The 20,890-nt window shown below is 41.0% G+C and overlaps 1 protein-coding gene and 1 long non-coding RNA gene across 9 annotated transcripts in view; both read left to right on the top strand.

Moving 5' to 3' along the window:
* Positions 1–4,806, top strand: part of LOC106959187 (uncharacterized) — a 9,817-nt gene extending 5,011 nt beyond the window's left edge. Inside the window, exon 3 of one of the 2 annotated variants that reach the window (XR_001427294.1) lies at positions 3,930–4,806. This is a non-coding gene — a long non-coding RNA (uncharacterized LOC106959187). The remainder of the gene's footprint in view (positions 1–3,929) is intronic. The other variant, XR_001427293.1, reaches the window with a different exon arrangement.
* Positions 4,807–4,851: 45 nt separating this feature from the next.
* elavl4 (ELAV like neuron-specific RNA binding protein 4) overlaps positions 4,852–20,890 on the top strand; it is a 92,313-nt gene continuing 76,274 nt past the window's right edge. For 5 of the 7 annotated variants that reach the window (XM_015051563.1, XM_015051565.1, XM_015051564.1 and 2 more), the window contains exons 1-2: positions 4,852–5,108; positions 5,688–5,828. In XM_015051563.1, the coding sequence (XP_014907049.1) occupies positions 5,061–5,108; positions 5,688–5,828 (189 nt within the window). In that variant the 5' untranslated portion in view covers positions 4,852–5,060. The remainder of the gene's footprint in view (positions 5,109–5,687; positions 5,829–20,890) is intronic. The other 2 variants (XM_015051568.1, XM_015051571.1) reach the window with 1 other exon arrangement.

The raw sequence follows: 20,890 nt of genomic DNA on the forward strand, positions 1-20,890 counted from the left end.
GTACCAGAGTATTAGTGCCCAGAAGCCCTTGAACTTTGATTTTTATATCTGGCCGATTGATTGGTGCATCGCTGTTACTTGCTTAAAGTTTCACTTCTCTGTTAAAGAGTTACATCGTTGTGTAATACTTTGAACAGGACCATCTAATTTTCAAACCCACTGAAAATTAGATGGTCCTCACCGGAACCAAATTATAGGTCTAATTCATACCAGTGTGATGAAACGTTTGTGATATGTGCCAGTCAACTCTGCAGAAGTACAGACCAGATTATTGTAGCCATCGTTTTCCCTTTGCTACCCCATGATGGGTAATCGTAACCCCAGTCAGAGGGCGGCACACAGCACTTGGAGAAAACAAGATTTGGATAATGGGGATAAAGAAAGTACAACAAATAAACAAAAAGAAGAAACGTTAAACTGTTTTTTTCTCTTCTCTTATTCCTAGCCTCTTCTGATCATGCCCTAAATGAGCTAAAAAAATTTTGCATAAAAATGAGCATATCATTTTTGAATCGGGCAAATCAGTCTGCATACATGCGAGGCCATGTAGAGCTTACACAATGCTATTACTTCTTGTCATGGGGTTTACATAAGACCAGAATCTAAACTTTTTATAGAAGTATAAAAAGTAAATTCAACAAAATGGTTTTTCACATTTTAATTGTGTCTCGGGAGAAAAGATTTACACCCATTCATGAAAGTGTTTTAGACCACTGATTACTTGGAACATTGTTTCACATATTGTGGTTAAAATAAGATTTCTAGGAAGGTCAATAAAAAATAATATTGGCTCTTTTAATCTCAGGTTGCGAGTGACTGGAGGATGCTCAGCATTATCACAATCCTGTGAAGAATCCATTTAAATAAAGCCTCCTGGGGAAATGCTCAGCAAACATTTCTTTCAGAGCGAAATGTCTTTCTCCTAAATTGTAAAATGATCAGATAGATCATTCTTTATAATTGTCAAAAGGCGAAATCAGAAAGATCGTCCTGTTTACGACTCTATCCCCAGGCCCAGTGTGTTTGTGTGTTTAAAGGAAGCAAATCTGTGTCTTAGCATTTATATTCCACCAAGTACAGGGAAACCCTTTTACCCTGCCATGCTGGGCACTTTTCACACTTAAAGTCCATCACCAATGAAGGAACAAGTCATGCAAAAATCAAAACAAGTGAGGACAAGGGGCACAGAGTTGGAGACAGGCTGTTGTGAGAGACTGGGAGAGAGTGTGAGGGATGGGGTGGGGGGGCGTGCGGCAGGATCAGTTGGGGTGCACAGACCAGGCGGCGGTACACAGAGAATCACTATGGTGACAGCAATCAGGGGGCTCAGGGGAGTGAGGCTGGGTCAGAGAGGAAGGCTTGAGAGGCAGCTGACTGAGGAATCAGCCCTCACTTTGGATGATTCAAGTGACAGCTCCCCCCAGGGCTGTGCCGGACCAGCTGTCCCCAGAGACCATGAGCTTTACGAGACAGAGATGTGGCTAAAGCAGTCCTTTTCTAAGTGAAAAAGAAAAAAAAAACAGAATTGGAGCCGAATCAGTACAATGGTGCCACGACACAGCAATGTTGTTGATGATGTTTTCACATATTCTGCAGCAGATGAAAATGCTACAAAAACAGGGCTATGTGCTAATTTAAAATGTGTAAACACTGTCATATTGTACGAGTTTTGTGATATTTTTCACCTTCTCTGTTGACATAAATATCAGTTAAACCAGCAATTTGCTAGCGGTTCAGTTTGCAATTCCGTAATCGTTTCGTCCCTTTCATGTTTTGTGTCCACCACGTTCTCCGTCTCTCCATCCCTCTGCTCGACCCCCTCCTCCATCGCATGTGCTGGACAGCAGCCACCTAAACAGATGGTCCAGTGTCAATAGGCAGCTATTAACTGGCCACTTCCCTGACTCTAATTCAAGACAGTGAAAAGCACATTTAAAGAACTGGGAACCAGTCCTCTGCCATGTAGATGACGTTAGGAGTAAGACAGGTCAAAGGTTTGATAAGCGAAAATGATCCTATTAACATTTATAGAATATAATCCTTGGACAGTGTTGGTTGAGTTCAAGAACATTTATACCTTCTCCTGCAGCAGATTAGACATAGGTTGGCTTCCAGCATCAAAGTTAAACCAATCCTGTTTCATATGAGCGTAAAGCCACATCTGAAGGCCAGCTGGCTGAAATAAGGTCCTACTGGTTTTTTTTTGTTTGTTTGTTTGTTTTTTGTTTAAAATAAATACTAATACAGCTGGAAATAATTCTGGTCAGGACAAATACAGACAATAATCAGTAAAACCTAAAGGAGAATGAATTAACCCTGGTGCGTGCGAGGACTGAGGCAAACGTAGAGGACTGTGGCAAATGATACAAGTTTTACTGGTGTGGGGTCGGTTGGATCCCATTTCTAAACACAAGGGTTAAGGACCTTCAAAAGTCGGTTTTAGCCAATTTTCATGAAGATGCCAGGTTCATCTGTTCAGACAATGTATGCATAATTCTAAAAGCCTTCCTGCGTTTCTGCGTTCATCTCTGGATCCCAGAGATGATCGTGTTTTGGTAGAAAATGCAAATCACAGCCAGAACAAAAGCTAAAGACAATGTGCGGAAAATGCCAGAAGGTAGTAAGAGACTGTCATTATTTACAGTGAACCAACCCCTTACTAAGTTAGGTTGAAAGGCCACTCAGTGATGAAGAAGTCATAACTCCGGAAGCAACATAACAAGATGGATTATAATTTGGAAATGCACCCAGGAACAAATATTCTAAAGGGGGCCGCATATTAGGAGCACTTCCATTTTTCTCATCCAGTGATGTGCGTCATTCGGCAAACTTAGCATAAGTTGCATGTGTCGTGACATAGTGTGCCAAGAAAGAACAGAGTATTAGACTCCAGCTGTGTATAGCTTTATCAGTAGTATTGATGCTTCCTAATATAACCGGTTTCTAAAGGACTGCTGGGTGTTGTGCCTTGGAGCACCAGCCACTGACCAGACCCAGCAAGTGTGGACTGAAAATAATAGGTTCTTATTTCTTGACACATGTCTGATGCTGCTAATGTGTGCGACGCTTAATTTTTGGAGACATGTCCTGTGGTCTGATGAAACTGAAATTGAAGTGTTCGGCCATAATGAGCATTGTTATATTTGAAAGAAAAGGCGGGGGGAAGCTTGCAATCCTTAAACATCATCTCAGCTGTGAAGTACGGGGGCTGTGACATCATGCTGTTTGGGGTCTTTGAAAACTATGCGCAAATATTAAAGCGACTTCTCAAGACATCACCCAAATCAGTTTTCAAAATGGACAGTAACCCTAAGCATGCCTTCACATTAGTTACAAAACAACAAGAACTTCAGTGTTTTGGAGTGGCCATCACAAAGCTCTGATTCCAGCCCCATTGACTTTGTCGAGGCAAAGGCAACAGACCCATCTCAGTTACATAAGCCCTGTTCAAAAGAAACTGGCTGAAAATGCAGCAAGCCAGTGTTGAAAGATCCAAAATATTTCAGTTTCACCAAATACTAAGAAAATGTATGTTAACTTATGAATCTGACACTATCCTAAAAACAAATTAGGATAGTGTTATCATCCCTCTGTTATTATTATGGCACTTAGCAAATAGTTTTGGTGATCCAAACTTAAAACAGGAAAGGTTTAGTCTGAAAAGCCATTGTTTTAATAGAGCATGTGCAAATTTACACACTATTTGTATTTTGTTTAAGTTTAAGGAATCATTGTTGTGTTTCTGTTAATTCATGTTATACACTGTAGGATAAACGCTATGATACAATAAAACCAAGGCATTTTTTTTACTTGAATTTAACATACCACGAGAGTCTGCAGATATGCAGATGAAGTCAGAGCTCTAAAAATATCAAAGGTGTTAACTTAATGAAAGAGTGACTCATGTTTTCCTATGCTTGTTTGCTGAGGAGCTGGGATCTCCTGCCATGGCTGTGACTGGCTGCTTCGTCATCCCCCGCCACACCCTGCTGAGGAGAAAGGACAACCACCTGACCTTCACGCTCAGCCCAGCCTGATTTTCTCTCAGAGGTATCCTAAAACTGAACTCTGCTGGAGTTCCTTGTGACATTGCAGGTGATTACTTTACTTCCACCTAAGAAATATGATATTACTAATTACTGACAGCATTGCTCCGCAAACCTGCCCCTGACTTGATAGGTAAGCTTCAGAGTGTGTTTCTGTGCCGCTGTTCCTGCGTGTTTTAGAAACTGACGCTTCAAAAGAAGGAGGAAAACAGGAAAATCTAAATGACGGGAGATGCCCAGAGAGGACAGGATGTGGCGGCAGAGCTGCTAGAACAGTCTTCCCACCTTGTGGTCACACGGTGAACTGTAGCTGCCTGAACGCATGAGCAACTGGGGGAAGAGAGAGCGATGCGGAGGAGAGCGATGGAGTGAGAGAGGGAGGGAGCCAGAAGGAGCGAGACAGAGAGAGCGAGAGAGAGCAAAAAGGGAGGGGAGTTTAAACTAAGTGCTATGTTTTGGGACAGGCTAATCTGCTAGCGAGCAGTGTGAGGATCGGAGCGTATTGTGTGAGCCAGTGTGCGGGGGACAGATAAGGGAGCCAGCCAGCCCGACCCACAGACCTACCGACTGCCTGCCTTTAATGTGCTGACTCTGGGGAGATTTTAAAAGACAGCGTATTGACTCCTCAGACGTGTGTTTGTGCGTGCGCGCCGGAGACCCTGGGCTCAATCGCCTCCAACTAACAGCCACAGCCAAGCCAGAAGTGCATTAGCAGACAAGGGAGCGAAAGAAAACAACTAAAAAGAACAAAAAAAAAAAACTAACCCAAAAACAGGACTGAAAAATTACAAATCCCAAATCAAAAATTAAAGAGGATTTTTTTTATACATATCCTCTTCTTTTTTCAATTGATTTGATTTTTTTCTTTATTTTTCTGTGTTCCCGGGACAGAGAGAGACTGACTCCCGATTCTGAAGAAGAAATCAGGAGGGAGCAGAGAAACTCAAGCGAATCCAAAAGAAAAAAAGAGAAAAATTAAAGGACAGAACAAAAACCTCATCATCGAATCTGAACATGTTTGAAATAAGCCGAACACTCAACGCTGCTTTGTTGAGCAACGAGGTAAAGATTTCTAGATTATTTCCCTTATTTGTCGTTACAATTGTCCACATTTCACCTGTGTACGTCTGCTGCCAACCATTCTGTCATGTGTGTTGCGTGTGTGTCTTTGCACCCAAAAGATAGAGGGGGGGGTGATTGATAGCAGTACGCTGGTTGGTATGGGGGGGATGCTTCTCACTCATTCTGCTTTGTAATCATAAACAGAGAGCCAGTGCTTAGACGTTACATCAAAACCAAGGTAGCCATCGAGCCCATCTAACATAGGCTTGCTTGTGAAATTGTGCACCTTGGGCTGAAACTGTGTGTGCAAGTGTAAGTGTGCACATTCACACACATGCTTCTGTGCGAGAGCAAAGTCTTCTGTAAATCCCCGTCTACCTCCCTCTTTTTCTTCCAAGTTTCAGTTTTTTTTTCCCCCCCCTCCAGCATTCCCACCATCCTTCCCATACCTGCTGTTATCTGCTCTCCTTCCCGTCTCTCACTCCCCTCTTCCCTCTCTTTCCTCCCTTTTTTTATCTCTGTGCCTGTCCTCCCCTCTCCTCCCGTATCCGTGTATGAGCGTGTGTGTTCTGTGAGCAGCATCTCAAGATGATGGCGAGGTACGGGCAGCTCTCGGGACTGGCAGCCAGTGGCGTGGGCTCCGTCCCCGAGACGCACTCGCCGCTATTTTCCAGGGATCCCCTGTCATCGCCCGCCCAGATGGGCTACAGGTCACCCCTGGTAAGAGGATAGTAGACAGAACAATGTATCTAAATCTATTTAATGAACACAGGGAAGCGCATTTACCACAAAAGGAACAGGGAGATAGGAGTTTAAATAAAAAGAAAAACAGTTGGGTTGTGTGTATTGAAGAAAACAGCAAAAAAAACAAAAAACAAAAGGTAGAAAGAGAGCAAATCAATTGTGGGATTCTGCCCGTGTCCCCAGTGGATTGTATTAGCAAATATTTACATTGTTATGTTTGTTCAATTACGGCCGCCTACTCCGTCTTTAGCCTCTGCCAGTCAGCTTGTTATCAGGGGAATTTGAGGTGTTTGCGTGAGCATGCATGTGTGAATGAGTGGGTTAATATGTTAAACATTTATTTTCTGTCCTCGCTAAAATAATATGGATCTTTCTACATGCATCTGCTTCCAAAGACTTCAAGTAAAACATAAAAATAACAGAATAACCTTTAAACACGAGCAAGATGACAGATTTCCAATTACGTTTAATTGCAACTCTCATGTCAGTTAAATTCCCATCAAACAGGAGAGAGAGAAAAAAACAGGAACATTTTCTACTACCAGAGTCAACATTACTCTGCAATTTACATAGTAAAAAAAAATAAAAAAAAAAAAAAATACTTGGGGGAAAAGAGGCTTGGGAAAATCTTCAACGTTCAAGCATTAAAAAAGAAAAAGCGTTGTAAGAAAATCCCTGACTGGCCGCATAAAAAGCGACACGAAGCTGTGGGTGTCTAATCTGCTGCAAGCTCTTCATTGGTCCGGGCTCCCCTTCAAACTGGCTCAGATCCACACCCTGGAGCCTCCCGGAAGCCTTCATAACCCACCGTCATGCTGCTGCTGCTGACTGTACCTAGGGGTTCCCGTCAAGTCTATGCAAATGCAACGGGTTGAGGGTACGCGGTGAAATATCGGCCGTGAAACTGTACATTTGCTTTGAAATTCTTTAAATCTGAGCACGTCGGTGCAGGGCGTTATGTCGGATTCCATGCAAAGCCTTGTTGCTTTCGACTGCCTGTTCAGACCCACTGTCATCAGCTGTTTTCATAAAGGTGCTGGATCGTAAATTATTTGAAACAAATTAGCTGAATTCATGGCATTAATGCATTTGAGATCATACTTTTTCGATTAATCTTCTCAGAAACCTTTCAGAAAATATTTTCAGGTGACTGAGTAAGCAGGGTGGAGCATCATAAACATATTAGACGAAAGTAGGATAACATTATTTCAACCCATTGTTATTGGTAACCTGCACAGTTAGATTTTTGGCCAAAAAAGGGCTTGTTAATGGGTTATTTTGGGGATTTATTTTAAGTTTTTTTTGTGTGTGTGAGCATTTGTGTAAGCAAATTTGTTTGTGTGTTTGTTTAAAAATGTGTGCGTGTGGGTGTTTTTGTGTGTGTGTGTGTGTGCGTGTGTGTGTGTGTGTGTGTGTGTGTGTGTGTGTGTGTGTGTGTGTGTGTGTGTGTGTGTCTGGATGATTACTCTGGTTAAAAAAGAGCATCGTTAAAGTGATTAATGGTGCCTTCATTAAGCATAGCAAGATCATTTGCATACATTAGATAAATGTGCTGGAAGATTCTGGCTGCTTTGGTGTGCAGAGTCTGAAAAGCAGGATTTCATTGTATTTTTAAGATGGTGCAATATCGCCTAGTGCCATTTAAATACTGCGGCGCATCAATAAATGAGCACATTTTCGGTCAAGGAAACACTTTTGACGACTGTTAATTTATTGAGGCTTATATTTGATCCATAGGTATCCTGGACAGACACCAAAATGTCATTTTCTTCAGAGATTTGTACGGCAGCGCGTGTGTGTTTGTGCAACAAGCTGCGTGTCAAGTGTGTGGGCATCCTGTGGTTACAGCTGTAGGGCAGTGCATTTAAAGGAGCATTCAAAGAAATTAATTTCAAAAGCGATTAACAGGTAGCACGCGGAGATGTGCACGATTAATGACGACTACTCCAGCATTCACAATGAGCATTTGCAGGTTCAATTTGTAGCTTTAGGGAGATTAAGATGACTATTTTAAAAGAAGAACCTAAATTTGTTTGTGGGGAAATGAATGATAAAAAAAAATCTAATTGCAAAATAATCTGCTGTCACTGACACCCAAATTTCATAACCTCACATCTACGAACATGGTGTGCTCCATGCTTCAGAGCTGAATGCTGTTAATTTGAGGAAAGCTCCACTGATTACCCACTGCAGGCAGCTGTCATTCTCCATGTGACACTAGGCTTTGTTTGACAACTACAATCTTTTGTTTCAACATTTAAAACGGAGGCTTGCACAAACCCCACAACAACCCCATCCAAAAAGGAAAAAGGGGGAGGTAAAAAATGGCGGTTGGTGGCACAGACTCCGGCAAACATTTGTCACCACAGAATCTCAGCAGCCAGGAGATAGTTAGAGGTCATCTCTATTTCATAACAATAATTAGCTCCTTCCATCTGTGCTTCTCAGTGCATTTCCCCTTTCCTTGATTGCTGTGTTGTCTGTATCCAGGAAATTAGTTCATTTATGCTCTACAACCCTGCTGTCACCGAGGCACAAACAGGTGCAAGCACAGTGAACAGCGACGCTGAAAAGAAAGAGACGCTCGGAGACGGAGAAACACAGAAATGGAGATATGTGCAAATTGCAGGATCAGAAATGATAATCGTGGCCATGAGCACAATGGCGCTTGATTAACACAGTGCTGGCACATAAAATAACAAACAGTGGCTTTTGTGAGATGAGAGTGATTAGGTGATCGGCTGAAAATTTAAAAGCTGAAAAGTTGGAGGGAATAAACACAAGATAGCCCTTTTTTTGTTGTTTTTTTTTTTACTGCTTTCAGTTGCAAATTATATACCGCTTTGATGCAGTGCTCTGTCCAGCAAAAACCTTTCAGCTACAGGGTTTGTAGAGGGGTAAAATATAAAAAAAAAAAAAGACACGCTACTGAACCGTATCACGCCTATAGCGTATCTCCCTCTACAGTAGAGCGAGTTATGACCACCCCGCTTCACATTTGAGTTCACATTCAGCATCACACGAGCTCGGGCTGTGCAGCTTGTGCGAGTGCATCGTGTCATGTTTATGGTTGATGTGAGCACATGTGGTGTGTGTCAGCCACGGGAAACACACAGACACTCGCTGCAAAGAAGTGGGGGAGGAGGGCTCACATTTGTTGGAAGATGTGCGTGTGTGTTGGCCACCAGTGCTGCAGGGAGGGCCTAGTGATCAGCAGCTGAGCCTGCGTCCCGCTGGGAGCCATCACTGCAGAATGAAGCAGGTGTCTGCAGGCTCATGTAGACCCCTCATCCACACACACACACACACCTTTTCTTCCAATACTGTACATAAATGCCGCAAGCCGACTATTCGTTCTCCTTTCGCTTCTCTTTCGTTTTGCAGCGTGCCACTTTATCCCCAGGGATTTCTTACGTGTGGCAATTTTGCTTTATTTTCTATATGTTCATCGGCTCTGTGGGTGACAGTGCAAAGGTTGTGCATGTGGTTTATGTGTGTGAACCTGGCAGTATGAGACGCCGAAAACAGAAGGGTCAACACCCAGTGATATATCTCTTACATCATCTCAGACATTTAATTCTTAGTTGACTAAATGTGTATTCAGAACTAGACAACTAAAACAAACTAACATTATATCTTTAATAAAGAAATACATATTTCTTTATAAGTAATAAGATTGTGCTTTACAAGAAGAAGAAGTCAATCTGATATTAGTCCCACACTGATTGACAGCTTGTTTTGAACGTATGGATTAACGCAACTAATTTGTGATTATCACAGTTTATGTAGTAGCGGCTTAAACGTCCATAGTGTGTCTGTGAATTGTTGCAGTTTTAATAGGTGGGAGACAACAGTCTTACTGCCTGCTGCTCGTTTTAGTGTCTTAAAAAAGAAAAGTGGTTTAATTTTAGGAAGAAATTTGTTGCCAACGCAGAGCAATGTTTTCCCATCCAGTTGGAGTCATTTTGTTTAAAGGGAATAAATGCAGAGAGAATAATGAAACGGACAAGTCTGGGAAGAAAACAAAAACAAAAAAGTACTGTGTTTGCAAATCTGTCAAGATATTTTATCTACAAAAACCGGTTATGAAAACAATATCTCTGCGACTGTTTGACACGTTTACAGCTACATTTAGACAGTCCTATTCCCCGAATAAAATAGACATTTTTGTGAGATGCATTAGATCACTCGGCTTTTCTTGTAAAACCGACAGCGATTTCAAAACACAGCTTTATATCTGTATGCCAACCTTTCAAACCCTAACAAAAGAGGTATTAGTTGGTACAAGCCCTGTACTGACCTGTCTTCGTCTTTGATAATCTCACTCAGATGGCTTCTGCTCAGCCCTCTCTTTCAGACAAAAAAAAAAAATCCACAATGCAAACACAATCTCCTGTCTAAAAGGACATTAAGTGGTATCCCCCCCCCCTTATTTAATAACAGATGCTCTTTTTTGTCACGCCTGGACAGACAAATACACTCCTGTCATTTTAAAAACAGTCACGTGAAGAAAAAACTGCTTTTTTTTCTTCACAGCTGAGCGCCGCGTCGAAGCAGAGGCGCTGACAATACTGCCGATAGATGAGCGATTGTCTGCGTATGCGATCGTGGCGTGTTGATGAACAACACTGTTTCGTCTTAGAATTGATAGTTCCAAAGCCGGGTTCGTTTTCATTGATTCTTTAATTGCCGGGGATGAGGCAAAGTATCTGCCGTTACCATGAATAAATGATGCAGAGAGGACTTGTGCATCAGTGTAAAGAAAGGGAGGCCATTGAAGTTACTGCAGCCCACTTGCAGCGCCCTCAAACATATCCAACATTTTGTATGCCTGTACTCAAAGTACAGGTATACTTTGAGTACAGGTATACAGGTAATCTTTGTTTCTAAACTATACATGTGATCCATTTAATTTTATTTGAAGCAAAAACTTAGTTGTATTTTTTTTTCAGCTAAAATAATATGCTGTGGTTATTTTGATCTTGTAAGATAGAATTAAGTAAACATTTCTAAATAAACTGCAACTACATTTTATATTTCTTAGAATAGTTTCCCCTTTTGCTTGTCTGCTCTTTGTAGAGTTACACTGAGTAAAACAAACTGATATTAGCTGGTCAGTTAGTAGGGCTATGTGCTCTGGTAGCTAGCTTGCAGTCAGCTGGTTGAGACACATACTGTACCTCTCATAAACCGCCAGCTTTAGTTTTAAAATATCCATCCAGCCATCCATGGAAACCTTGAGTAATGTAAATATTTCCTAAATGCTGGAAATGTGTGGCTACCTTCTTTTGGCAAGTTGTACAGCTTAAGAAAACTCACATTTCATTGCATCGTGATTAAAGGACTTTGGTCCGAAGTAACGGTGCATCAGAAAGTTTTAGAAATTTCTGAAAGTGAGCATCAGTGCTGCTTTTGTTTGCTCCTGTGAGAAAAAACATAGAAGCCTCTTTCAGCCAGCTAGCAAGCCTAATGATGACATTAGGGAGGTTTACCATTATTTTGCGCTCTGTATAGTTGAGGTGAAAATTCTGGTCTGGTCCAACAGAGCACCCCTCCCCCCTGCCTTTCCTCACAGCTCCACCAGACTAGCGTCAGCAGCAATTAGCATACACCTGGTGGAACATAGTTACCTACTTGATTACTTGATTGTGCTATAAAAGAGCATTATCTTTCTGAAAAATACGTAATACTGCCCCTTTAAATACGTTGTTGTTGTTATAGCAAATTTCAAATAAAATTTTGCTGAGGTTTTTTTGTACAAAGTCCATCATCTATCTCTAGAGTGCAACCAGCTTTTGCATAGTACAGCGTGTGCTTTCCACCCTGACTCCTCCCTAATCAACCGAACGTCTCGACAACACAAAATAACTGAAACATGTCTAGAAGCGTGTAGGCATTTAAGCCGAAACCGGTCGAGTTTTTTCTGGTGCATTACACCCTTGCTTCTCTTCAAGCATGAAGTGACATTTTCAAAGATGGATTTTTTTTTTTTTGCAGCGTGGGCATGCTGTGGTCCCCGGTGCCGATGGCCAGCCTTGTAAAGGACTCTGGATGCGTCTAATTTCTGAAAGGTTACCCCTTATCAAAAGTCACACGGTGCAGTCATTTATGCAGATCTGATAGCAAGATTTTTGATGGGGTTTAAATCACCATGACAGATAGCAGGCATTACTCTTTTTCCAGCTTCAGGTCTAAGCAGCAGAATCTAAGAAAGAGGAAAATGGGAATCATTTCCATAGAGAAATTGTGGAGAGATGAGAAAACATAAAGAATGTAAATAAAAGCATCTCATAGTGAGAGCAGCAGTCTCGGGTGGGAAGCTCTGTGTGTTTAGTGTTGGTGTTGTGTGTTTGTGTTTGCGTTTGGGGGAGTTGTGATTAAAGCCTGCACCAGATGGACCACAGCAGTCACCCTGAGAGGATGGATGTACCCCGACCGGGATCAAACGTGAAACGGGCTGCCGTCCTCACAGCCCCGAGCCCACCAGTAAAACCCCCATGATCCTCTGACCCCACAGCCCTACAGCCACCCATCATACGCCCAATTCAAACCCCGAGACGTTCCAGTAAGATGTTTCTTCTCTTTTTCGTCACACTTGAAGTGAATCAGAATGAAACTAATGTTGTACGTGCCTGTATGCCCAGGACATGTAATTAAAACACAAAAGCAAGGCAGAACTTTATGATCCATGTGAGGACTGCTGGCCTCCTGAAGTTGAATGTCACCTCAAGCTGCGGACCACTCTGTCGTCCAAATGGATGCTAATCCACCAGAGTCCTGTTGAGAATACACGCTCGGTGCCAGAACACATGCCAGATCAAACAGTGAATGCATATCTAAGCCTTCCGGGGCTCCACTCAAGCCGCCTTGCATCTCTGTTCGGCTACAGCCTTAAAAACTATTAACGTTACTATCTGTTGTTTAAAATAGTCGGCTAATACTTATCATACTCCTTTAACTTTTTCACATTTTGTTACATTACAAGCATAAACATAAAGGTTTTTTGTTTGGTTTTTTTTAGTGGTGTGATATTTTTGCAGACCCCGTTCCTTGAGTTCCACAGTTTTGCAACTTTTCAATCCATTTCTGCTCCTAAACACCTGAATCAAAAAAGCTTAAATTCTGCTTTGTGTATTAGCGAGTTTTGTAAAGGTCTTGCCATTGACCATTCATTTCTGAAAACTAAATCCCAAGCACAAACTACCTGACAGAGCGCTGTTCCATGTGTCAATTAAAAATGGAAAGGCTATGGTACAACTGCACAGCCTACATGTGCAAGAAGTGCTGTGCTGTGATTAGACAAACCTAAAATGTTATATCTTGGCCTATAAACAGAAGTCTATGTGAGAAAGAAAACTAACAATACCAATTGACAAAAACAAACCCCATAATGTGAAATTTAAAAATGATTTCTACCAAAACAATGACAATTACGTAAAAATGTCTAACATAGAACAAGTGTTTGTGTAAATATTCACTCCCTTCAAGTCAGAATTTAGTAGATGAATGTTTAACTCCTGTCACAGCACGGACAATGAGGCATCCACGTCTGGAAACTGCCATTTTGCTCCGCCCTTCCTTGCAGGATCAGCTGTGAACAGTTCTTATCATGTTATGCCACAAATTCTGTCAGATTGCAGTCTGGGCTTTGACTGGGCCACTCCAGAATGTCCACCTTGTTGTCTTCAAGCCATTTTTGTGTAACTTTAGCTGGATGCTTTGGGTCACCGTATTGCTGGAAAATAAATGTGACACTCCTTCTGCTCCATAGGGAGGATAGTGTGCTTCTGGTGATGTGCAGTGTTTGTAAGGGCCAAACTTAGCATCTTGTCTGGTGGCCATAAAAAACAAAGAACATTCTTCCACTTGACAATGGAGTTTCCCAAACTGTAGTTTAGTCTTGATTTGAGTTTTCTCCAGCAGTGGCTTTCTCTTTGCCAGCTTCCCATAAAGGTTTGACTAGTGAAGAAACCTGGCAACAATTGTTGAAATAGAGTGTCTCTCCCACCTCAGCCTGCTGAAGCTTATTTCTTCTGCATACTCTTAATTGCTTACATTGTTAGAAAACTATTCTGTAACATTTTAAGCCTTCACAGAACAGCTGTATTTAGAAAGAGATTAAACCACAGTTTATGGGATTTCTGTTGGAAATCATTTTATTCAGGAGGAACCGAGTGAAAGTGGCGGAATATAGATGTATGGCACCGTTATTAGATTATTAGTAGTAATAAAAACTCAACAACAACATTTACCCTTCTTTTATGATTCAAATTCAGCTAAATCCAACTAGGCAAACTATTTCAAAAAACAAAGGCTGCCTAAAGAGCCCATTTTAAATACGGACGTCACGCAGAACCTACATGGTGAAGCATTCGCTCGCCATTTAGCAAACACAGCTTTTCAAGTCGTGGCTTTCAAACTGCCCCCTGTCACATATGCGCAGTCTGCAGAGCTCCAGCCAAAGCAAACAGCTTTGAGTTAAAGTTGAAGAAAGTGGCTGTGACAAATGCAGCAGAGCCTTGTTCTGGGATCAGCGTGAAGAATTCACTTCTGATCTAAGGAGTTTCTAGCAGGGAGAGTGACACAGGCAGGGGTTAAGCTGACTGCGTGTCATGCCCAGTGTCACACAGGAAATAGGATGTCAGAGCAGAGTAGTGCTCCAACTAGATTAGCTTTATGTTTTATTACCAAATAAAGATCCTTAAGGAGTGTAGATTTATACAACATGTAAATCACAGATGTACTTGTAAATTGTGAGGGTTTTAATGTGTGTTTCTTTGTGTATAGACTATCCAAAATGTGTAATATATCTACTTTTTGTTCTGCGTACAGTAAGCTAATGCTGTTTAATTGTGCCCGTCAATAATGACTGGCATATTTTCAGTCGGCGCGTCAGCAGGATGTTTCTGATTGTACGAGCTGCAAATCTATAGCTTTTAAATGTTAAGAAAATTCTTTGATTTTATTAAATAGTGGACCAATTTCCAGGGGAAGGCTCCAATTAGAACATCAAGTCTGACATTTATAGTGAGCCTCAATGTTAAAGAAAATGCATTATTGCCATTTACAAAATTTGAGCTTTGTGAATGGATTTTAAGGCATTCATGCTTCACATGCACTCCTGACTAGCTTTTAACCACAACATCTCAGTTTCTTCTTGAACGTGTTCCTGTCTTGGACATCGTTTCCTTTGAAGAGCAGCCTTTGTGGCAGAAACACGCCCATCTTTCCGCGCTTTTAAGCAGAAGAAAGGCTGCGGCTTCAACACACGTCACAAAAGCCGCTGCTTCACAAACCTCTGATCACGAAACTACCTAAAGAAACATTGTAAATGTGCCATTTACAAAAGTCAGCCGAGTCCAAACAAGCTATTGTTGTGCGGAGAAGGCGACGTGTTATCATGTGAACAGCTTTTCGGTGTCTGGGGCTCGGCGACGCTGAGCTCGACGCTGTCAGGGGACGCAGACACATTGAAGTCTGTGATTCCCATTTGCTGATTGTTACCGGCAGAGGGTGGACACCTGCCAGGAAAAAGGGCAGTCATCAGTCTGAGTAGTCCGGCAAGATGCTACTTCTGCCAGAACTTCAATAGACTAACTAAATCCATCCCTCAAGGGCGAATTAAAAAAAATAAATAAATAAAAAAAAAACAAGTAAAGGAGAAAATACTGCGCTAATAAATGTATGAATGTACGTTTTGGTGCATCAGCTGCTGTAAATTAGGTGATATTTTGAAATGAAATTATTCAGACCCGATAAGGATTTCATTGTTCTCCTGAGCTCTGCTGAAATATGGTTTTGTCTCCCGTGAAAGTGTTGCAGCCTTTCTGTGTAATGGTGATAATTCTGTTTGAAAATGTGTTTTCTGCCTCGTGTCCCTGTTTGCATTAATTTTATCTGAACCCAATATGAAATTGCAAAGATGAGTATTTTTCTCGCGAAACAAACATATAAATAAATAAACAAGTAAAAAGTTTTCATCCCCCTTGTTAATAATCGAGGTATTTTCTTTCAGCGGGCTGAGGTAACACCTCAACCGGCATCCTCACGTTTTTTTATATAGAAGCCTTATTATGCAGAGTGAAACATAAGACAGGTGTTGAAACGCTGCGCCTGACAGTTAACAAGACTCACACCGAGAGCGCCCACAATTATCACTGCCTGCACTCTGCATTTTTTTTTAAAGCAAACCTGCAACACTGCACACGCGTTTCTTTACCTTCTCTTTCACACTTGTTATCAGAACCGGCTGCTACCCGAGCAGCACAGCCACCGTTCAGACCTTTAGATTCAGTATCAACAAACCAATTTGCCAGGAAGTGACAGAGATATACTGTGCAAGAGCATCTCAGTGCATAAGAGGAACAACGCAGCCTGCAGTTAATCCATTAAAGTCTATGATTGGGAGGGTTTAAGGAAGCTGGGGAGATTGGAGGGCAAGAGGAGTTCATGACAATTAGCTGGGACTCTGCTTTCCGAAGCAACGTCTTGGAAGCACGAGCTGAAAGCATTTTTATGATCCTGGCCTTAATGCTTCACATTGGCAGCTGCTACAAGTGTCATGGTATGACACGAGTTGAAAATGAGGTGCATTTTAATGTGCGATGGGGCTAGCCAAAGACAGGTTAGCAGATTCGAGGTATATTGAGGTTTTGAAAGATGATGACTTTAAAAACAAAAACAGTTTCAAGGTTTAAAGTCTTTCTAATCAGATGGGAAAGGGAAGTGAGATCTCCATGGCTTTGTGGGGAACAGAATAGTGGAGCAATGCCCTTCCCTCCCCTATTGCTGTGCAATAGGCGCTGGACTCAACTCTCTGAAAGGTTCCTATGTTTTCATGTTTTTGAGAAAGACAAATTTGGCTTTTGGGAAATACATCCAGATGTTAAAACAAGATGATGTTGCAAAGAGAGTTGGGAAGCCGTGAACATTTTAGAATTTTTTTTTAATTATTATTAAACTGTAGATATAGTTACTGTGTAGTGTATGCATAATTCTTCTATCATATTGTTCCTATAGTTTAAAGTACTTTTGTACTTTAAGTTATGCCACTTACTGATGTGGAATCAGTAAGTGATGCCACATCAGTATCCGTCATAAAGTATGTGGCAATGAGTCTGCTTATGCTGTTTTTTTGTGTGTTTTTTTTTGTCTTGAAAGTTTGAGCTTGAATATAGTGATGATGTTTTACTCGACTAGGGCTTTTTATAGAGCTAATTACTTTTACAGTGTACTTGACAGGTTTAGTGAGATCTAAACCAGTTGTGCCTATAAATGGTTAAAACCATCAACTATATTCTGTTTGGGTGGCAGCCATAATGGGATGATGAACTCGGTGCATCCCAGTGAACTCTGACTTTCCCAGTCAGAATTCTCACGTCAAGGGCCATTTTTGTTCGTTTTTTTTTATGAATTAGGAAAAATCCATCTTGTGCATACAAAAGGTCTGCACCATTACATTTCTGCCTTACTTACAAGAAAGACAAATGTGTCTGTTTTCATATAATTGGGGTCAAGAAAACCACGGACTGCAGCCTTGGCTCCCCAAGCAGATAACTTGACTTATTACCTTGCTAATCACAGCTTGTTAGACCTACATTTGCAGGGCGGCAAACTTGTGTTTGTCTATAAAGGGTAGAAAATGCAACAATGTGTGAATATAATAATTCTTTAAAAAAAAACTTGTCTAAATGTGGCAGGTGTTCATTTTACTGAAGTCTAAGTGTGTTGTTCTCAAGGTTATATCGGCGTCTCATGCTGAATCATGTGCATGTGTTTGTGTATTTATTCATTATTTTTGCTTTGGTCTGATGTATGTGTGTGTGTTTGTGGAGCTAAGCCAGAGCCAATAAGTAAGATGGGGTTTCCACATTGCTGACAGGGTGGCCAGCTCTCCTGGGCTAAAGCCACAAAAGCTTTTTAACTTTCGTATTGCTGCAGGAGCAAAGAAATATAATTTATCTTCTAAAAAAAAAAAAAAAAAAAAAAATACTGTTTAGCTTCAGTCATCATCTTAAAGGCCAAATAATGCATCCAATCAATGCTATGCACTCTTTTTTTATTAAATGGAAATACCACTAAACGAGTGGACCTCTTAATCATTAAGCCTAATTACTTATTTGACATTTTTTGCTTTTATTCATTGCCATATTGCATTTGATCATGCAAAGGAGGAGAAAGTAGCCAATACCTGTACTGCCGTATTACTGGCATTGAAGTTTGTAAGCATCTCAACATGGATTCCTTTAATGGAACAGTTAAAACACTCCCCATGTTGTTCCATTATAATGCACGGGCACTAATATAACTCCAGCTTTATGTCACGACAACGAGCACTGTGTAGCGCAACACACCGATGGGAACAGATTGCATTTATAGCTAATTTACTGAGTAGTGGCAGTCATTGTTGTTGCTTTCTAAAATCATGATCCCGCGGAGCAATCTAGTGAAATAACGCGCCATGCAAGAAAACTGTGAGAGACTATTTTCCCTTTCAAATCATATTCTCATTTAGAAAAAAAGCCTATTTAGATCACATCAGAGGCAGAGAAAACAAGCTCACAACTCTGTCCATTATGAAATAGAAAAACAATCACCCACGTTATGTTACTGTAAAGGGAGACGCAACAAAAGCAAAATTATCCGAGGTGACGTGTGACTAAGTCAATGTTGTGTTCTTTGGAGAATCAAATTGGAAAAAAACAAAAAGCAATACAAGACACGACTCTGGAAGGAATTTGGTACAAAGTCTGTCTCTTCTCAGGTCCAACCCAAATCTTTATTAAACAAAAAGGTCTGAGCAAAACGGATAAGAGATGGATGGAAAGCTGAGGGTCTGTTGTCTGTAGCATTCAGCTGCAAATTTTGCTTCCCTCTCCTCAAGCAGAGGAGATGAAGAAGCATGTGACAAAGGAAAGAGAGACAAAGACACGTTTCTATTTTAATCCATTTTCATTGAGATTCATTCCATGTTACTCTCACTCTATTTTGTAAAAATAAAGTCCGATTGCTTGTAGTGCCAGCATATTTCCCTTTTTCTATATGAAACAACAGGAAGCTTGTACAACCCGCCTTTCCCCTGCCTTTGTGTGTGTGAGTGTGTGTGTGTACTACTCTGCCCTAATTGAGGGCGTAGTAGAGACTCTCATTAGTATGTGAGGGACATAGTTCCACCAGGCTAGCTTGCTAGCTGCCGCTAACCAGACAGGTGGAGAGGTCAGAGAGGAAGCAGAGACACTGTGGAGCTGCCTTTTTGTCAGCCCCAGTTTTTTCTGCCAGCTTTTGTTTGCTCATTTTGAATTAATTTGAGTAATTCAATATACGACTTCCTACATTTGTAGGCTACATAATGAAATGTTAATTGTGGACTACATACACATGCAGTGTGTGTGTACTATAGGCGTACGGATCACAATGAAGGGTTACAGCCGATGATGAATGTTCAAATTGGACAATTTTAAGTTAGGGGTGTATTGTTTGCAGGAATCTCCATATTTATTTGCACCCAAGTGAAGATGTGTAAAAATCTTTAATAGCGATAGCTATTGCTATCAATAAATAATAAATATTGCATTAAATGCTTTTCACCCATCTCTGCCAGAGGTGCCTGTAACTGTGGAAGGTGCTGCAGTTCAGTTTTATTTTTATATACAAATAACCTTTACATGTGACTTGAAATTTCAACTCTGCCATGAGTTTTAAAACATTCTCAGACTTTTGAACGTTTTTGCAGGTCTACAGAAGGATTGTAATTATTGTTAAAAGTTAATATTCAGAATTAAGGCAGTATTGGCAAATGTTCTGATTGATTATTGCTTTGGCATTAGTGATTGACACCATGCCTGCATAATTCTGTATGTAACTCAGATGACTATATGTTCCTGTTGATATCTTTTCTAGGTTAAATGCATCTGTTTGTAAACCGGTGTGTAATTTAATTCCCATGATTTGGTAATGTAAATGACATAAAGCGACGTACGTCTCAGTACCTTGTGGGTGTATGCATGTGAGCAAATCTACATTTGAAGGTTCAGCCAAGAGCAGAACTGTGTAAAAGGAGGTAACAGCTCCCTCTTCCTGTCTGTATGGGATAAAGGGAAGGTGGATGATTTCAGTGAAAGGCAGCTTTGTTCCCAAGTTATGAAAGATTTCTTTAAAAAATGGCTTCAAGATAGTATTTTTTTTTTTATCATAATGCATTAGTTCAATTAAATGAACAGAGAACATTTACAGGTCAGCGTGGTTTTCTATTTATAGGAGTAGAAACAGTTTTCAAAGAGTAACTGGATTGGAATAACATGAAAAGTAGGTCGGCTGCCAAATCAGAACTGGTCCTAGATTTTGGTTTACAAAAGACGCAGAACGAATTACTCGTGAAAAGAAAGAAGAGGCTTCCCGTGAGTTACAGTAACAACAGTGAGCATAAATCCATGCAACTTCTGTGATAAAGAATAAATAAATTTACATGGAGCCAAACGACCAAACCCCATCTATTTTATGCATAAAAACAGCAACTTACACAAATAAAAAATAGTTATAGCTGCTCCCTTCACATCATGCATCGCTACTGCCTACTCATATTCTCCTCCAAGCTCATCCCAGAGCACCAACCCCTGCATCCCCACCTCCTCACAGAGCCAATCACAGAGCTTTGCTGGACATTTCTTAATTAGCTTTCATGAGAAAAAGTGGATTCTGGTTAGCGCTTCTATATATTTTTTCCCTATTGTACATCACAGGACGGGGCTATATGGACATCCGCTCCCACGCTTTGTTTAGTTTACTTCATTCATCTTCTCCAACACTCTCTCGGCTTTTTACTAGATTTTTTGTTTTTGTTTTTTAAGTTCGTGGGCTGGGAACGGACTTTTATCTTGCTCCCTACAACCAGCTGGCTGACTGATAACAGTCATGGTGAGTGGGGGACACAGTCATTTTCATCCAGTCACCGTATTACAGCTTCAGTTTTGCTTGATTTTATTATAAAACTGTAGAGCAGGGATGTCCAAAGTCGGTCTTCGAGGGCCGGCATCCTGCAT

The sequence above is a fragment of the Poecilia latipinna genome, unplaced genomic scaffold (assembly GCF_001443285.1).
Source record: "Poecilia latipinna isolate Pla-1442-1.1 unplaced genomic scaffold, P_latipinna-1.0 Scaffold1053, whole genome shotgun sequence".
In the NCBI taxonomy this organism is placed as follows: Eukaryota; Metazoa; Chordata; class Actinopteri; order Cyprinodontiformes; family Poeciliidae; genus Poecilia; species Poecilia latipinna.